This window comes from Acinonyx jubatus, chromosome E1 (genome assembly GCF_027475565.1).
Source record: "Acinonyx jubatus isolate Ajub_Pintada_27869175 chromosome E1, VMU_Ajub_asm_v1.0, whole genome shotgun sequence".
Classification (NCBI taxonomy): Eukaryota; Metazoa; Chordata; class Mammalia; order Carnivora; family Felidae; genus Acinonyx; species Acinonyx jubatus.
The window spans coordinates 38,263,263-38,283,081 of record NC_069397.1 but is presented as its reverse complement, the minus strand read 5'-3'; the positions used below and the strand labels follow the sequence as shown (position 1 = coordinate 38,283,081).

Here is a 19,819-nt window from a genome sequence, read left to right as displayed (position 1 = left end):
CTGAAAAATTCAAAATCCTTGCTTTTGAGGAACAAGTGTAAGCTCTCTGAATGTTTACCATGAAGAAGATTTGAGATAGCCACAGCAATCTAACTATTCAAGAGACTATGAGGAACAGGAAGAATTGATCTTTTTTCATCACCCTGGAAGGCAAACCAAGAACCAATGGGTTCGAGTTACAAAAAGTTAGATTTTATCATTGAGGAAGGATTTTCTAACATTTAGGGAAAAAATGAAAAGTTGAGGCAGAAGCTGGACTTCATTTGTCTGGAATGTTGTCAAGGGGAAATCATGTATTAGCGGTCAGACTAGATGACCTCTAAGGTCTTTTCAACTAGGTTTTATTCATTTAGACACCAGGCACCAAGTATCCTACCCTAGAATCTCATTTTTAAAGTTGCCACTTACCGCATGTGGAAGAGAGAACACAGAACAAAGAGGGATGAAAAACATACATTGTGCTCATACACAAATAAAAGAGAAAATGGTGTGTTTCTCCATTTTTGATACTACACTTGATCTTAGCCAAAAGGCCGAGAAGCGATGTGTTTCTCCATTTTTGAAAATGCTTTTCTTTTTCTAATCTTTTAATATCTACAAGCAGAACTGTTCAATGCTTCCCAATAAATCTAATAAATTGAAGCAGAAGTTCAAAAATTAACAGCCACAATAGTTTATTTACAATTGAACTCTTTATAAGATATTTACAAGACAACCAATTTTACACATCAGAAATGGTATCAAAAGTATGAATTACAACACAGACAACAATATGAAATGGGCATAAAACAAAGCTGAAGTGGACAGACAAGCAGTTTCTCTTTTTAATTTATTAACACTAGCTTAAACGTTGTTAAAGAAAGAAACAAAGAACTATGTTTTAGGAGAATTGCAGGGCCGTAGTTGAAGACTGAATTTCACAGTGTTGTATCCCATGTAGGGAAAAAATAAGACTAATTTTCCCCCCACACTCTAACACACTGTAATTTCGCTCTTGGAACTTTGCTAATCTACTCTCCAACCTCCTCAACAAACCTCAACACATCCAAATCAAAGGAGAACTGATCTAGAAGAGGGGACAATAAAATAAGCAGTCCTAGGTATAGGGAGAACCAAGGAAATAGAATCCACTTAAGTCTGGCCAGATAGCACCTCATGGATTCCTCTTAGTCTAGCTCAATTTCAGAACCTGGGGAGTTCCCTGGGTAGGGCACAAACATAAAAGGTTAAATTTGCTAACCCATATCCAAATTAGGAATCCGACAAATGCTGAAAATCAGGAAGAAACAGAGGAATCAAGGAACAACGTAAAGAGACACTGATTGGTCTTTTTTCTTCTTGGGCACATCATAAAGGAACATAACATAGATCAGAGTAGGAAAGCCAAACAGCTTGCCATATTAAAATGATGGAGAACAAAGAAAATCTGGCCCAGTTTTTCTAGAAATCTCCTTCCTCCCCTTAAGGTGTGAGATGAGAGCCCCTAGTGGAACAAGTCCTATTTCTCTCTACACTCTTGCTGCAATGAAGTTCACAGCAGGTTCCCTTGTGGAGAGCCCACTCTCCTAAGCAGATGGAGTTACAAATGAAAGCCCATAGCCACACACACACACAGAAGGAGAAATAAAAGCAGCAAGATCATCCAAGAATACTACATGTGCTGCCGGAATAACTCCCTTAAAAGTCAAACCCAGGGAGCACAGATCAACATCTCACAAAAATCTTTAGCAGTGGGAGGCCCCTGAGGAACTTTTCTTTTCTTCCCACAATGGTATCCCCATTCTCTCATGCTCCACTGATGGGCCGGCCACACACCCTACATACCTTGGCTTCTCCTCTAAAAGTGCTAATAATCTGGGGACATATTCTCTTCAAGGATAAAAGCCCCTACCTTCTAGGAGATTAGACCCCTACTTGTTTTCACACAATAGTCATGAAGACTAAAGAAAGGCAATTCCTATATATTTAAGACCAGAGGTCTTGGCTCTATTTTCCTTCCAGATAGTTACAGGGATCTTACACTGAGACCAAAGTGGCCTGGAGTGCTGTCCTGAAATTTTTTAACAAAATGGGGGGAAGGGGGACCGAGATGATACACATACAATCTATTTTTACAAAGTGAATGGAGAAGCTCATTAGGTACATGTTTGTTTCAAGATGTAGACATTTGCCAGCCAAAGGAAGCACATATTTCCACATACCCCCCCACCCTCCCTAAATCTCTATCCCACCACCAAGAGCTCAGCTAAAAGAATAAAGCCCAACTAAGGAATACTTGAGAAGTGATGTGACACAAGGACATCTGTACAGGTTCTGGCATGCCATCCTCAGATGCCAATAGCTTTTGTTTAGAGCCATAACTTGACCAAAACTAACCATCCCCATTCTTTTTTCTGAATATTTTTTTTGAGGGGTGGGGGAAGAAATTCAGTTACCCATGAACTTACAAAATAATCATAGCCAAATATCCCTTCCCACATGGCTGTATCACAGAATAGTTTTAAGAGAACAACTGTTTTTTCAGACGTGTATCTGCCAACTCTTGAATCTCTTTTCTACCCTGTGAAGATGACTTGCTTCATCACTTCACTTTTTATTCCTCATCTGGTCCTTAAGCTCCTGGTGAGGTTGGTTGTTTGTTTGTTTTGTTTTCAGGTAAACATCACTATACTCAGAACTATAAGGAAGGGTACACCAGGGCGTGAAGAGTGCCATGCAGGCACAGCTCTAAAGGCAGGGGTTGCTTCATCTTCCACAAGTCGAACGAAAAGAGCCCTTTTGCCCCTTTAACATAGGCAAATGTATAGAAGCAGACCCCTGAGGCTTCTAAATCTGCCATCCTATAGATTTAGCTTGAGAGCTCATATTCCCAAAAAGGGAAAAGAAATCCCAATCATCCTCCATAATTCACAATTAGCCCAATGGAAGAGTTTTTGTGAAATCAGAGTGATGAAAACAAAACCAAGATCAAGGGACTATGGAAGGGCATTATCAGCGAATGATAACATACATGAGGACATAGGTCACATATACAGGTCTCTGCCATTCTCTGGGAATGGCATGCTACAACTATCTGAAGACAGAAGGTTCTTGCCAGCCCAGCTATTTCCTACACGTCCGGTGAGGTGTTTGCTTCTTCTGGATCTCCAACCTGCATCGGCTACGCTCATCCAACCAGGGCAGCTCAAAATTCCTGGCAAAAAAAAGGATAAGGAAATCAACTTGCAAGACTAGAAGGGATTCAGTGTGGACATGAGATTAACTCTAAAAAAGAGTTATATGCCCCTTACCACTCCTAATTCTGACTCCCAAGTTCCAAGTTTGGATGGTCTTTCCTGCCTCAAAGCCAGAGAAAGTTTGCTATTAAAATGACTGAATAATCTACTTCTAACTCAAAAAGCAATCCTCCTAATTATCACTGTCAAAAAACCATGGCTATCCCTAAGCCACCTGTTCTGCCTTAGATCTAGGCTTTCATGAGGTCTAAAAAGGAGGTGGAGTGCAGGCTACCTGACAGGGGAGGGGGGGGGGAAAAAAAAACCTTGTACTTACTGCGGAGTTAATTTGGGTAATGGTCGTCCAAATGCTACAACAGGCAAGAAGGGGGTAATCATCAAACTTTCAACTATGGAAGAAAGCCAAATGGGACCTCGTTAGTGACACAGAGGGGAAATGTCTAGCAACTACACCTGCTCCAAAATGCTGTTCCGCTCATTCACAGCAAGTTGTACCCTGGAGCCTTGCACCCTTTTCCTTCTTTGAAAACCCTATTCTCTTACATAGACAGAACTTACCGTCATCTGGCTCAGGGAAAAATGAGGTAACCTCAGGCTCAGATTCCTGAATTCCTTTCTTTTTATACATTCTGAGCTGCAGTCGTTGTAAAATTCTTTGTTCCCTGATCCTCTGAATATCCCATCTGGGAAAAACAAAACAGACAAACAAAACAAACAAACAAACAAACAAACAAACCCAATATTACTGAAAACCTGCTCTATAAAAGCAACTAACACAATCCAGACACCGGTGAGACCCGTGCTGACTCTTCTTAATGGGGTGGGCAGGGTGGGGGTGGTAAAGTGAACTGTCTGCCGGTTCAGGAAAGACTTGTGTCGGTCTAGCAGTCCAAATCATGTGTTGGTGTTCCACAGAGAGTGGAACTGAAGAAGGGCGTACACAAAGAAAAAGAAGCCAAACACCTTTACTTACGACAACTACCACTTCAAACTAAGATACTCAACCAATTGGGATGCCAGTAATTTAAGGGTGTTAAGGGCTCCAGGACTTTTCACAGCATGGATGAGAGAGGTCAGGGTCCTAGGGCTCAGGTGTTCCAGGACGAGTACCTCTAGCCTCACCTTTTCCTTCTCTTCTCATCCAGCTCCAGTTTTGCATGCCGCTTCGAAAACACACTGTCATCCAGGTTCTGTGTAAAGAACAGCAGCTAATAAAGTATTTATCACCACGTGACACATGGGTATAGCACTCATCTCCAGCTTCCAGGAATGTAAAATCTTTTCCCTGCAGGTCCCACCTGAGTCTGTGAGTTCTATGGATGTCATGGGAACCTCCTGGTAACAGAATCAACAAAACACATATGCTTCTCCCCACACCCACCCTTTTAGACTGTCCACATTTCAAAATTATTTCCTTAACTTTCCAAGGTGAAAACCACATCAAACTGAAACAACCCTTGAGACTGCCATAAACCCTTCCTACCTCCATACTTTGCAAGAGTCTGTTTTAAGAGTCAAATGAGTTTGGAATATATGATTTTGTTGCTGAGTGGTACATGCTAATTTTTCTACTTAACGTAAAATCTCATTTTGTTTTGAGCACTCCCTAGCTACTTATTTTTGAATAAATCATTTTACCACTCTGAAACTCAGTTTTCTCTTCTATATAAACAAAAGAGTTGGATTAGATATAATCACTCAAGTTCCCTTCTGGCTTTAGAGTTATTTAACCCATCCATCCAGTTACTATAACACATTCAAGTTAAAGCTCCATTCCTACTCTGTCCCTCACTCCCCTCCACTGACAGGTCTTGGGTACCTACCTCCAAAAGGTCTGAAGGATTTGGGTCCCTTAGAGGCTCTACTGAGTGGTCCCTCCAAGAAGGAACTGAAAAAAAAAAAAAGAAAGAAAAAGAAAGGGAGGAGGGGTGGAACCACCCTTAAATCCAAGGTCACACAACCCTCCTACTATTCACTAGGACCAGAGGTCTCTCCCCAGATAAGACCAAGTTACCAAGTGATAGGAATCCATTCTATGGCCTCGCTTGAAGCCATATTCAGTGTCCTTGCTATGGTATAAAAAGAACCTAAAATGCCAGTGCAGCAGTCTGCCAAACACAGGATCACAAAAAACCCTAAGCCAATACCTGACAATTCATATAATGGATGCTATTGCAGTTCCTGAAAAACAACTGAAATTTGTAGTCATTTTGAAGTCTATAGTGTAATCATACACCAAGGAATCTCACTCTCCCACATCCAACTGACAGGGAACGCAGCTCCCACCATCCACCATCCCCCCAACCCCCACCCCAGGCCCAGCCAGCACAATTCCTATTCTACTCACCAGCCAAGACTGAAGTTTCTCCTGCAACACTTGATGGCATCAGACACCCTAAATAATGCAGGAAAGAAGAATCATCTCAGTGTAAAAAGAAAAAAAGCCCATACCCAAAATGGAGGAAAGGATCATCACTGAAGTTCTCACTAGGAAGCCATTTTGGTTTTTTTGAGTTGTTCTTTTGAGAATTTCTCTCTGGGGGAGGGGAAGAGGGAAAAACAGACAAAAGAAAAGAAAATAAGCCCACCACTTTTTTTTTTACACTGAGACGACTTCTTTTCTTCATTATTTAGGGTGGTTTCCCTGCAACAGTTGATGGCCAAGGATATCAAACCTTAAACTCAGAACATGGCAGGTGAGTAAAAGTTGACCCTATTTTTCAAATAAAAGATCAGTGTTCTCAAAACTTACATATGTAGTCTTCTGAAACAGCTCCCTCCTCCCTCCAAACAAACTACCCTGCTGGTCCAGCCTGAACAACATGCACAAAGACTTTGGCTTCCTTAGAACAAGCCATTGAGCTTCCTCTTGAGATAGGGGCATCAAGAATAAGGATTCACACGTTTATTCACAACTCAGGCTCCTCAAAGGGCTGGGATCCCCCCAATCAGACTCTTTCTGTACTGCTATGCCCACAATCTCAGAGGTGTTTGGAATTTTCTGTACTAGGACAGATAGGGTTTTCAAAACAGCCAGTCAAACAGAACAGCTCTGGACCAAGCCATTTCCCAATCCCGGATGGGAAGTTGCTTCACGGTTTCTCTTAAGTTGTTACACAGCATTGCCATGGCAGCAAGAAGGTTAACCATTAAGGATGAACCTGTTCAACTGACTGAACCAACAAAAAACCTGAACCTAGATCAGGATCCTGGTCTATCTCATGTACTCAAGTGTGAGGCCTAATGTATTTTAGATAATTAAGAAGAGTAATCTATCTTCCCCACTTAATTTTGTCACCAGAACAGCCAAACAAAGCCTGGAGAATGCTCTTGTCTTATTGGAATGGATTCCCATCCCCATCCCTGCTAGGGCAAGACCCAGTGGTAGAAACTTGGGGCTGTGGCTCTATTCAAGAAGGCTTCCCCCACCATCACCCCGGAGTACCCACAGTGACTGTCAGACTAACATTACACAATTGAAGGCACATTGCAGTTAACTGGTTGATGTAGGAGATAAGGGAGCATCTCTGTGTGGAAGCCATAAAGAAAAAAAGGGAATGAAGACCAAGGTCCCACACCCCACACCCTCCCCAAGCAGCTCAGATATCCCAAGATAGTCCTTATTGTTTGAAAAATAGTTTGTAGACCATTTTATTTAAATATATGAACAACCAATGGGCTACTGCAATCCAAGTAAACTCTTCACATTTAGAACCTTTGTGAAGTATAGTAAGATAAAGTAAGACTGTTGGTCTTTGGCAGATTCCTCCTGCCCCCCAGACCGGGACATAGAGATACAGATAAATGTTTATATAGTTAAAGAGCGGAGGCCCAGGTGAAATTCCCCACCCCAAGCTGGCTCCCCAACCCAAAAATTACCATTGGCCCCTGAGAACACCCAAAGACCACCCTCCCAGGTTTCACACAATATCAATTGCAGGAACAGTCGTGCATGGCAAAGTATAAGTTCTATGCATTTCACAGCACAGAAAACCCTTCTTTCAGAGGGCATGCAAGTTGCCGGAGATTACACCCCCAAGTCTGGTGCTCTTGTGATGAGCAACTTACTGGCAAACACATCTCCCAGTGTTGTAAGCAGGCAAATACATTGAGCACATTTTGCTGTAATTCCATCTATTTGCAATGCCTGCACAGTGTCTGTCTCTGGCTGTTAACTTACTCATTCTTGACAGAACTCTGCTTTATTGATTGCACTTTTTTAAAAATGCCAAAGGCATTTTCACACTTGTTAGCTTGACCGCCACCACTAGGGTATAAGAGCAAGTGTTCTCTATGCCTTACTTGCTACAGTCTCCTCCTTCTTTGGAGAGGATTCCCGTAATGGTAACGGTGATGGGGGAGGCTGGTGCCAACGACACAAATACATTTCTGTGGTGGAAAGGTACGGCAAATCTTCTATCTCACTTGAGAAGGCTTTCTCCTTGGGATGGGTGCTGGGTCCCTTCTGGGGAGTGGAGAGTCTTGGCGGGGTGTCCACTGAAGACCGGGGCTTTTCTGGAGTTTCTTGGCTCCTCAATTCACGTTTACAAACAGTTTCAGATAAGGAACCACAGGGTTCCTCTTTAATGGGAGAGTGCTTAGGAGTTTTTGTTTTGACTTTTGAAAATTCAGGAGCCAGCTTTTTAACAGGAATCTTTCTTTCTGTACTTCCAAATGGGGATTTCCTATTAGATAGGGAAGAAAACATTATAAAATGTATTGATTCTTGAATAAAATCTGAATTGATTACATTTTGGGGCAAGAGAACAAACTAGTTCAGGTATCTAAATATCTAAACATCTGGTTCAGTTGGCAACCATGAGCAGGAACAGCCTCATGCTTACCACTATATATGACAGGCCCTCCGTAAGTCTTTATTGAACAACTGAATTTCCATAAACCTCTAATAGTATCTTATTGCCTACTAAACTTAAAAAGAGTCTTATTTTATTCAAGACCCTTTAGCTAACATCAGGTGCCACTACTCTGTGACTTATTTCGAAAATTCCTGTTGGGGCGCCTGGGTGGCTCAGTCGGTTGAGCATCCGACTTTGGCTCAGGTCATGATCTCACAGTTTGTGGTTCTGAGCCCCGCATCGGGCTCTGTGCTGACAGCTTAGAGCCTGGAGCCTGCTTCAAATTCTGTCTCCCTCTCTCTCTGTTCCTCCCCCGCTCATGCTCTGTCTCTCTCTCTCCTTCAAAAATAAATAAAAACATTTAAAAAAAAATTTTTTTTTTTAAAGAAAATTCCTGTCAACCAGAGACCGGTCTCTTATTTTTTCCATCAATTCTATACCATGTTAATTACAATCTGTTTCGTTTTTCTTGCTATCTACCAGCTTTCTTTCTCCCACCAATCTCCTCCCCCAAATCCCCATTCCTAGAATGCCGTCTCGTTTCCTGCTTACCAACCTAAATTCTATACTTCTTTTTCAAGATCCATCTCGCCCTAAAAGTTTCGCTATTTTACCTTAGAATAATCTTTAATGTCTCCGAATCTCACAAAACTTACTTTGTGTCACTGTTGTCTACCTTCACATTTTATTGCAGCTGAATTCCAAGTTTGCCAAATTTATGCCACCTTTACAGCTAGACTGACTAATCTCTTTGGGTCCAAGGACAGTTAGATCTTACTTTTTTGTCCACCAGTGTACCTAACACAATGAAGGAATGATTTAACACTTCCTAACTTGATGTCAACTGCTATAATTTTCTTTAAGAAACTCAGCTGCCACATTTGTTGCCCATTCTCTTTGTGATATACTCTGCATTCGGTAATTACTACTGTGACCACAATGTTCCTAAAAGATTTTTATAGCCTACAAGAATGTTTCAAGATAGTTTCTCAGCATGGAAGACTTCTTAATTCAGGATATGGCTGCATTAAAACTAATTCCTAAATCTCAATCCCCTACTCTCAGTCACTGGAAACAAGGGTCCTCATCATGTCCAGACAGTGTAACAAAGTTATCAGCACACCTTTTGTGTCCCTTTCCACTCCGCCCACAAGAGAAAGGCTTGGGAGGCAGAGTCTGGGATGTCTCGGAAAGCTCCGGCTGGCACTCCAGTTTAATTTTCTCGGATAGCTCCGTTTCCTCTCTCTCTTCAGTTTCATAGCCCTGAAACAGCTTGTGCCTTTCTTTCTCGTTATCCTTCTTTACCAGCTGCATCCGCCTTTCCATACGTTCAATCCGAGCAAGGAGCTAAAAGAGAGAGTGCCAAAATGCAGACTTAACACACAAAAAATTACACCCAGGTACTTAGCACCGTTTAGGCATCAGTATGGTCTTCTGCCTTTTTCCATGGACCATAGCAATTTAACTTATTTTTAATAGGCAGACATTAACTGGAAAAGTTTTCCTTAAACACAGTAGAGAAGAAAAGGTACTCTGCTTAATTTTAGGGCTAACCTAGTTGAGGAGAGGCATGGGGGAATTTGTAGTTCATTCTTTTGAAAGAAGATCCTCTTTTCTGGGAGGGGCCACAACATGGCATGGTCTCTGCTACTGCTAACCATGTGGCTCCAAGTCAGTTTGGGAGTTTCCAGAATTAACCCTATGCTCTTTTAGGAGGCCCTAAGTTTCTCCAAATCCTATCCTCTCTCCTTTCACTCCAAAATGCTATACACAAGGGCAGAGTCCAAAGAATATATTGAGAAGGAATTAAAAGCTCACAGTCCCAGTGCCATGAGGGATTTGAAAGTGGTGTACAGGGCATTTAAACAATGAATACTCAATTTGGAAGAATTATAATAGAAACCAGTGCCCATAATCCCATCAATCAGAAATATGCTTATTTCTTTACATTTGAGATACCAGAAAAAAAATCTACCTATTTATCTAAATATTAACTAAAACAAAGTCTTTTAACTCTAATTAAAGAGAGAACTACATAATCAAACAGAAAATAGAAGTCTATTACCATTGGAAACTTCATATTAAAATGTTCTGAGAAAAGGTGCCAACTATGCTCTTTAAACACTATAGTAAGAATTTTATTTGGGTAGACAGCGATATTAATGTTATCTTCATTATATCTACTTAGCTGCAGAGATTTTAGTAGAAGCCAAACAACAACTGGAATAAGAGAAACAAGCTTAAGCAATGCTAAGACTGCAATACACAACAGAAACAGTGAATGCCAAGTTCAGACTGATACTCTATCCTTAACTCACCCCACTTTTACTGCCTAGGAAAGTCTGCAAAGGGGCCATTACCTCAGGAACTGAGCATAAACCTCCACAATCAGCAGGGGGGCTCCCCCCCGCCCCCCGCCCCAGTCAGCCATACTCTCATTTCATCTCCTTCTGTTCTGATTCCCGGCCTTAACATTACTCAACCACGGTTTGTGGGTGACATTTCCTTGATTTCTTCTTCTTCACTGGTCCTTCTCTTCGCCCCACTCACCCCCCCCCCATGTAAGGATATGATGTGTTGTAATTACAGTACCATCGCACCCCTAGACTGCAGTACAGTAGCTAAGCAGGGCCACCTCCATGTTGAGTAACTTCCACAAATCAACACTATGAGATGTTTTAATGAGACCTGCCCCAGCTCCCATTCCACCTTGCAGAATGCATTCTCCAATAAAACAGCCCCTGCTTGATGCGATTCATTTGTAAAGCAAACAAAATGAATAGCCCTCTGCTCCCTTGCTCAGCCCTTGGCACACACAACGCCAGAGAGAGAGAGAGAGAGACAGAGAGAGAGACAGAGAGAGAAAGAGACAGAGAGACAGACTGCTGCAGCCTGAACACAACAATTGTAGAAACCATGTTTATTTTTAGGCAGCTGTAAGGTATGCTAGCACAGTAATACCCCCCCCACACACACACAGTTTTCCTGATATCTGAAAGAATTTGTTTTAATGCATAGGGAGCTCTTGACTACTGCTGCAGTGAAAACAAGCCTATATAGTCGTGCTCCTCAGAAGTACAAAGAAATAATAAATTACTGCCCTACTATCTTAAGATTCTAAAATAGGGATTTTTTTTTTAGAGGGGGTCTACTTTATACATTTAATAAACTTACTTTCCCCTGATGCCTTAAAATCTACCGGCCTCTAAACACAATGCTTATACAAGGGAGCTAGTCAGTGGGTCATGTTTTATAACTCAGATTCCCATTAAAAACTGTCTGAAATCAAAGGCGGTCAGTCTCTTCATATCATTGAAGAAAACTAAAATAGGATTCCACTGTGAAATCACCTCTGCCTCTCTGCCAGTGAAAAGGCCTACTGCCCTCCTGTCAGAAGATGCTCCAGCAGTGCAACAGCTGCTATGTCCCTCTCCTCTCAAAATGCATCTCTAAAGCAAAAGCTCCTTCAATTAACTCCTTCCATAAAGCCACCACATATGCATTCCCACCTTTGCATTTTCAACCCCTCACAAATCAGATCTTTTCCCACTCTAAACGTCTTTCCCACAAGTCTGGGGCTGTCATTTTAAATTAACCCTTTGGCACCTGAAACCTCCCCTCCCCCTCCCCCTGGGAGGTTGCCCTTTAACCCTTCCCTCCGACCCAACGTGTCTGTGAGCTTGGCTCCCAGGGACTCGACACTTAAGCTACTCCTTTGCTGGTGGCCAGCCTCCTTACCCCTAACCAAGGGATACCTTAACCTCCTACAGCCCCCTTCCCCCGAGCATGCGCACAACTCGCTCTTCATCCTGAACGCCGATTAACCCCTCCCGTACCGTGTCTCTCTCTGACTTCAGCTCCTCGATCTCCTTTTCCTTGGCCTGCAGCTGCTGCTGCTGCTGTTCGATGAGGTCCAATTGCAGCAGAAGGATCTGTTTGAGGCAGGCGGCCTGACTGGAGGCTCCCGAGCCGCCGCCACCCCCGAGAGGGCTCTTCCTCATACTCTTCCATCTGCCCTCGCTAGCCGCCAGGGTCCCGGCGGTGGCGGTGGGCGCGAGGGGTGGCGGCCCCGGCAGAGGTAGTGGTGGGGGTCCCGCCGGGTCCGAGGCGGTGGCAGCTGGGGGAGCCGCCCCACCCTTGTCCCCAGCCCAGGGCGTAGGCTCTTTGGCCGCCGCCACGAGAGAGCCCGTCTGAATGGGCAGCACCGCCTGATACTTGGGTCGGGGGCTGCAGCCGGCTCCCGCGGCCGCTGGCTCCCCCCCAATGCCGGCTTGTTTGGTGGCCGGGGGCGGACAGGGCAAGGGCACCGAGCCGCCCCAGCTCTCTTCCTGCTGCCCAGGGGCCGCCCCGGCCGGGAGTAACAAGCCCCGGCCCTTGCCGCCGCAGCCGGCCGGGGAGGGCGCGGGGCTCCCGCCCTGGGAGGAGGCCAGCGGGGGCCCCGGCTCCTTGAGCTTACGGTGCCGGGGGAGGAAGTGGGCTTCGGCCGCCCCGGGCTCGTCCTCGGGCCCGCCCAGCGCCGCAGCCCGCTCGTAGTCCAGTCGCTGCTCAGGGTTGCCGCCGGCAGGGGCCGCGGCCGCCTTGAACACTGCGGATCTCATGGTCATAGTGGTCCGGAGCAGCGTCGGGGACCGAGACGGAGGAGGGGGTGGGGAAGGGGCGAGGTGTGGGGGGTCGAGGACGGAGGAGGGGGAGGGGAGTTTGGCGGGCTCGCCTCAGCAGCGCGGCAGCAGGCCTCGGCTAGCGCGGCTCCTCCGGGGCCCGGGCGCCATCCCGCCGGCGTGTGGAGAAGTGGAGGCCGCGGCTGAGGCCCGCCGCCGGCCCATGGGGGCCTCGCCGCCGCCTCTGCTGCCGCCGCCGCCGCCTTCGCCTCAGAGGCAGGAGCTCGCACCCAGCCGCCCCCGAGCTCATCCCCGGAGCTCGCTTCGGCCCCCCCTGGCCCGGCCGGGCCCGCCTCGTCTCCCCACCCCACACCCCCCCCTTCCCCGCCCCGGCCCCCCGCCCCGGAGCTCGCCTCAGCCGCCCCGAGCCTCCATTTTCCCCCCCGCTCCTCCTCAGGAGGGGGTGGAAGGGATGGGTCCGCCCAAAGCCCTCCTACTGCGGGAGGGGGGTCTGTCGCCTCCCCCGGGGGTCTCCGCGGCTCGGGGTCCCCCTCCCCCACAGTCACCCCCGGCGCCTCAGCGTTTCCCTTTAAAAAAACGGAGCCGCTCGCAGCCGCCACCGCCGCAGCCGCCGCCGACCGGAGGGCGCATGCGCCAGGCGGGGAGCGGGCGGGAGCGAACCGGGAGCTACAGGAGGGAGGCGGGCCGCGCTATTGTGAAAGGGGCCGCCGCTGCCTCGAGGGGGGCAGGGAGGGGGCCGCGGAGGCCCTGGGCGCTAGGGGCCGGCGAGGGGAGGCCAGGGATGAGGGGCGAGGACCCAGGAGCCCGCGGAGGAGCGAGGCGAAGGTGGGCTGCGGAGGGAGGGGGTTACTCGGGGGAGGGTCGGGGGAGGGAAGAAAAGGCGAGGGCGGCTTTGGGAAGATGGGGAATGCGGAGGTTCCCCGGGAAAAGGGAACGCGAGAGAATGGAGCGGAGAGGAGGGCAGGGGGCTTCAGGAGCAGACGCGCCCTTCGAGGCAGTGTACGGAGCGCTCCACGTACCCGGCCTGCGCTGGGCGGCCCCTTCCCCGGGCACCTTGGCAGCCGGCCCGGCCCCGCCGGAGGGGCCCCGCGGCCCCCGCAGCAGCACCGCACGCCTCCTGGACCAGAGTCAGGATTCGGGCTCCTGTCTGAGCCTGTGGGTGTTTCCTGGGGGTAGAATTCTAACCCCTCCACCCCTTCCACTCCCCAGCAGCCCCACTCTGGTCTGGGAGAGAATGAAGTTCTTTGTCTCTAAGGGATTCAGACCAGAAACTGAGGGACCTCTGGTTCCCAGAGGGAGGAAAATCCATGATGTCTGCTGCCTAGGGAGTTCTTGCCACAACCTCCCTAGAATGAAGTATTGCCAACTACCGACAGTTCTTTCCCAATGGCCATCTCCCCAGTCTTCTTAAGTCACTTCTAGCATCTGCTGGAGGTTCACGAAGGGTCGAAGCAAAAAGGAAATCTCGGAAGGGATTTTTATCATCTTTTTTTTAAGTTTATTTATTTTATTTTATTTTATTTTATTTTATTTTAGTAGTTTCCACACCCAATGTGGGGATTGAACTCACCATCCCAAGATCAAGATTCACTTTCTCCTCGGCCAGAGCCAGCCCCAGGGATTTCTGTCTTTACTGGGAATAGGAATACTTTGCATATTCTCTTATGTGGAACACTTCTTCCTATCTCTCAGTGTTCAGTGTGTGTGTGTGTGTATTTGTATGTCTCACTTTCCATGCAACTTAGGCAACAAGTCTTCAGTTCCTCGTGGAAAAACTTTTAAGTAGTTTTAATTGATTGTTTTTCTGTTGAGGTGTATTTTTTTTTTTCAATCCATATGAAGATGGAGATGACTAACATTCTTTGGCCTGATGTGAAAACCTCTAATTAGAACTATGTCTTGGCCTTGTGGGCCCAAAGCATGAAGCACTGAAAATTTTAAACAAGTGGGTGTGCATGTGTTAAGATGCCAAGGAGCCCCAGCCCTCTTCCACCAGACTGTATGGCCTAAGATCTGCAAAGGAAGCATTGGGGTTAGGGATACCAATAAAGGCGGGTGTGGTGGGAGGCACATGGAATATGGTGTTCTTTTTCAGTGTCTAGACTTTCAATACCATCTCTACATTGACAACTCCCAAATTTATATCTTCTTCCTGGACTCCTCCCCTAATATATCCAATTGTCTAGGAGACATATCCATTTAGATGTCTAATCAGCATTTCAAACTTACATCTAAGATCTCACTCCTGAATTTCCCTCCTCCAAATCCTGCTTCTACAGCCTTCTTTTTCTCTCTCACCTAATGCCCACTCAATCTCCAATCCCACTGCCCTTCAAAATACATGTCCAGAATCCCACATCTTCACACACCTCCACAACTTCCACCTTAGTCTAAGTTATAGTCGTATCACACCTTTTTATTGCTGTAACCTTGTAATTAGTCTCTCAGTTTCAACCTTTGCCTCAAATCTGTTCTCAGCACAGCAGCCATAGCGATCCTGATAAGACATGAGTGAGATCATGTTCTTTCTCTGCTCAAAATCCTCTCATGGCTTCCCATCTTACTTGGAAGAAGAACAAAATCATTATTACGGCCTACAGGATGTGGCCCTCTGGCCACTGCTCTCTGACTTCAACTTTTACTCTTCTCTCCCCTATTCACTCCCCACCTGCCACACTCCTCTCTTTACTGTCCTTCAGACACGCCTGGTATTTGCCTGCTCACATCCTTTGCCTTGCTATTCCCTCCGCTCGGATCATTCTTCTTTCCAATATCCACCTGCCCTCCTACCACTTCTTCAGTTCTTAACTGAATATCATCTCTTCATCAGACCTTCTCTGGTCACCTTATGTGAACTCACATACCCCTCCAAACTCCCTCCCTTCCTTTTCTGCTTTATTGTTCTTCTTTGTGCTTAATACTTTTAACGTTTATTTTTGAGACAGAGAGAGACAGAGCATGAACGGGGGAGGGTCAGAGAGAGGGAGACACAGAATCTGAAACAGGCTCCAGGCTCTGAGCTGTCAGCCCAGAGCCCGACGCGGGGCTCGAACTCACGGACCGTGAGATCTGAGATCATGACCTGAGCCGAAGTCGGCCGCTTAACCGACTGAGCCACCCAGGCGCCCCTTAATACTTTTAAACATGTAATTTACCTTGTTTATATCTTCTCCCACTAGAATATAAGCTTCATGTTTTTTCACTGCTATACCTTCAGCACCTAGAACCATACCTGGCACAAAGTTGGCACATTCATTGAATGAATAAATGAGCTATGTAGATATATTAAGAGAAAGCATCTTCCCTTGACCTTTAGCTTGGTTGACAGTGACAGTTTTAACATTAATATAGTAAAAATGAAACCTAGGGAAGAATAAGGTCTGGGAGTACAGAGAAGATAGAATATACCATCTGGAAGGAATTGAGGAAGTGGCAACTGAGGCGGATCTTAAAGGTTGAGACCATAGGAAGACCTCTCAAACAGAAGTGAGAGCATTACAAAGGCGTGGGATAAAAGGATAGATTGGAGTAAATGAGAGAAATTGGCTGGAGTTTAGTTTGGATAGTGGAGAGTATAGAGGATAAAGCAGGTAAGGTAGGTTGAGAACAGATTATGAGGCCTAGCTAAGGAATGGATAATTTCTCAGCCAAGGTGAAGCATCAAAGGATTTCCAGCAAAGTGGAGAATGGCCAGATTTGTTTTTGAAAGCTAATTTCAATATTTACATCTTTGCACCTAAGGCAGGAGGCCAATTTGAAGGCTGTTACCCTAAGTGTGAGATGACACGTGGTTAATCTAGGATACTAGTGGTATGTGGTCCCACATCATCAGCGTCACTGGGAACTTGTTAGAAATGCAAATTCTCAGGCCTCTCACTCTAGATTTAAAGAATCATAAATGCTGGGGTGAGACTCAGCAGTCTGTGTTTTAACAAGCCTTCCATGTGATTCTGATGCCCCTCAAGTTTGAAAACTTTCCGGAGTTGGCTGACCAATTTTTTGGGTTTGTTTGTTTGTTTTTGTTTTTTAAGTAATCTCTGCACCCAACCATTGCTCAAACTCACAACCTGAGATCAAGAGTCTTACGCTCCACCAACTGAGCCAGCCTTGGCCTTCCTATTCTTAAAGGGCCAGACAGGAAATATTTTAGGCTTTGACAGTCATAGGGGCTCTTACACTATTCAACTCTGCTATTGTGTTGCAAAAGACATGTGAATGAATAAGGGTGGCTTATGATGACTGTTAATGTAAAGTACCACGGTTGTGGAGATACAGAGGGAAAGGCAAGTGGTGGCACCTGGGTGGCTCCGTTGAGCGTCCAACTCTTGATTTCAGCTCAGGTCAAGATCTCACAGTTTGTGGGATCGAGCCCCACATCATCAGACTCTGCCTCCACAACACAGACCCTGCTTGGGATTCTCTCCCTATCTGCCACTTCCCTGCTTGTGCAAATAAATAAACTTTTTTTTTTTTTTTAAGGCAGATGGGAGACTCAACAGTTAAAAACAAAGGCTCTGGCATGAGACTGCAAGCCGCAATCACAGTTCCACCGTTCAATAACATTTTATTTAGGGACCCTGAAATTTGAATTTCACATAGTTCTCATGTGTCATGAAATATTATTTTAGAGGGGCACCTGGGTGGCTCAGTCGGTTGAGCGTCCAACTTTGGCTCAGGTCATGATCTCATGGTCTGTGAGTTCGAACCCCACGTTGTGCTCTGTGCTGACCGCTCAGAGCCTGAAGCCTGTTTCAGATTCTGTGTCTCCCTCTCTCTCTGCCCCTCCCCTGCTCACACTCTGTCTCTCTGAAAATTAAATAAACATTAAAAAATATATATATATTATTTTAGATTTTTCAACTATTTAAAAATTCTTAGGGCGCCTGGGTGGCTCAGTCGGCTGAACATCCAACTCTTGATTTCAGCTCAGGTCACGATCCCAGGGTCGTGGGATTGAGCTCTGCATTGGGCTCTGTGCTGAGCATGGAACCTGCTAGAGATCCTCTCTTTCTCTCTCCGCGCCCCCCCATCTGCCCCTCTCCCCACTCTGGCTCTCTTTCTCTCTCAAATAAATAAGTAAATGTGTTTTTCCAATGTTTATTTTAGAAAGACAGTGTGCAAGCTAGCAGAAGCAGAGAAGGGGCAGAGAGAGAAGGAGACAGAGGATATGAAGCAGACTGACAGCAGAGAGCCCGATATGGGGCTTGAACTCATGAGCCTCAAGATCACGACCTGATCCAAAATGAGACGATTGACTGAACCACCCAAGCACCCCAAAATTTGTTTTTTTTTAAATGTTTACTTATTTATTTTGAGAGGGAGAGAGAAAAGAATGTGAGCAGGGGAGAAGCAGAGAGAGAAGGAGAAATAAAATACCAAGCAGGCTCCATGCTGTCACCACAGAGCCCAACGCTGGGCTCAAACTCACAAACTGATATCATGACCCGAGTCGAAATCAAGAGTTGGACACTTAAACCTACTGAGCCACCCAGGTGTCCCAAAAGTCTTTAAAAAAAAAATTTTTTTTAATGTCTATTTTGAGAGAGAGAGACAGAGAGACAGGGCAAGTGGGGGAGGGGCACAGAGAGAGAGGGAGACAGAATCTGAAGCTGTCTGCCCAGATCCTGTCATGGGGCTCGAACTCACGAACAACGAGATGGCGACCTTAGCCGAAGTTGGACACTTAATCGACTGAGCCACCCAGGCACCCCAAAAGTCTTTTTAAAAAATTAAAATTAAAAAATATTTCTTAACTTAGGGGCACCTGGCTGGCTCAGGCCATAGAGCATGTGACTCTCGATCCTGGGGTTGTGAGTTCAAGCCCCACACTGGGTGTAGAATTTAAATAAGGACAAAATTAAAAAAAAAAAAATGCTTAGCTTTGCTTAGCTTGGGGCAAATACAAAAAGAAGCATTGGGCTGGATTTGGCACTCAGGCTGCAGTTTGCTACCACTGGTCTAGAGACCAATAGACCAAACTGGAACCAATCTACAACAAAATGGAAAAAAAAAAAAAAGCAAAGCACTATGCAGTACTCATGTGAATCAATGCAGGGTGGCTTAGAACTGTTATTTATTCTGTTATTTATTCTGACATTATATGTTTCCTATTTTGTGTGTGCTAAAATGTACTTCCTTTTGTGAAATGATGGTGATAATAAATAGCAATTGGTGCTAGTAGTTTTTTTAATGTCCTTACTTGGCAAAATAGAACACTGGCAATTCTACATCCGTCCCCCAACTTTTTTTTTTTTCTGGAAATTTTACAGCTCTGAAATCCAAAGTCTAAGATTTCACTACTCCAGACTAAGTAAACATGCTTTTCTCCTCCAAAGCCAAAAGTCTGGACTTTTTGGATTTGGAGGTCTGATCTTGATCTCAAGTCACAGGACGAGGTAAATAAATCACCAGAAAACTTAATCCTGGGGAAAGAAGCTCTTCTAAGAATTCTTGCTTCCAAACCATTAGATTTTTAAACTGTGGTAATCCCTGAACTAAGACATATAAGGGCCCTGATACCAAACAGTAAAGGCGCAGAGGGAGAAAGATGGAGCTGCCCACTGTTGAGAGCACTTAGGAAAACCGTGGGACCCATAAATTAAGTCCCTAAACAATCCTCTGCTTTTTTTATCCATAATGGGCTAATGATCATTTCCTTTTGCCCTCTGGCTAAGGGTATGGATGGAGTTAAAGCCAATACTATCACTACTCTAAGGATTTAGGATGGCGAATTCCATTTCTATGACCTACATTCTTGGAACTGAGTGTCTATGGTGTGGAAAGAGCAGGTAGTAAGCCCTGTTACCTGTCTGGGTGTTGGTTTTCCCAGACCAGAAAAAAAATTGAAGTAGATCATCACTAAGGCCCTTCCAGTTTAAAGACTGTATGAAGCTCTGTTTTCCAGCTAACAGTAGGGCAGAACTAGGTAGTAAAAAGAGGCTTGTTTTGGCTTCTCCCCAAGGAGAGAGGCTTCATCTGGGCGGCTTCCTGAGGCTCTTGGAAAGGTAAATAAAGACTGGGGTTGCGTGGCTGGCATTAGCCCAGCTCCACATGGTCTCCGAAATGAGACCATGGGGGAGAGGCCACCTTTCCCTTCTCCGAGAGGATG

The 19,819-nt window shown here is 45.6% G+C and overlaps 1 protein-coding gene and 1 pseudogene across 3 annotated transcripts; both read right to left on the bottom strand.

The window, feature by feature from the left end:
- Positions 1-391: 391 nt before the first annotated feature.
- On the bottom strand, positions 392-545 carry LOC113592746 (uncharacterized; annotated as a pseudogene).
- Positions 546-657: 112 nt separating this feature from the next.
- Positions 658-13,038, bottom strand: MSL1 (MSL complex subunit 1). Of its 3 annotated transcripts, XM_015078567.3 has the most exons (9): positions 11,929-13,038; positions 9,216-9,439; positions 7,539-7,921; positions 5,584-5,631; positions 5,060-5,124; positions 4,359-4,426; positions 3,795-3,919; positions 3,553-3,625; positions 658-3,193 (listed from the first exon to the last, which is right to left on the bottom strand). In XM_015078567.3, exons 1-9 carry the CDS (start codon positions 12,694-12,696, stop codon positions 3,103-3,105), a joined length of 1,845 nt encoding a protein of 614 aa, XP_014934053.2. In that variant the 5' UTR covers positions 12,697-13,038; the 3' UTR covers positions 658-3,102. The 3 variants fall into 3 exon arrangements, with proteins under 3 accessions (XP_014934053.2, XP_014934052.2, XP_053068009.1); XM_015078566.3 differs by lacking the exon at positions 5,584-5,631; XM_053212034.1 differs by lacking the exons at positions 658-3,193; positions 3,553-3,625; positions 3,795-3,919; ... (1 more) ...; positions 5,060-5,124; positions 5,584-5,631 and adding an exon at positions 5,639-5,772 and having other exon boundaries at positions 11,929-12,899.
- Positions 13,039-19,819: the final 6,781 nt, after the last annotated feature.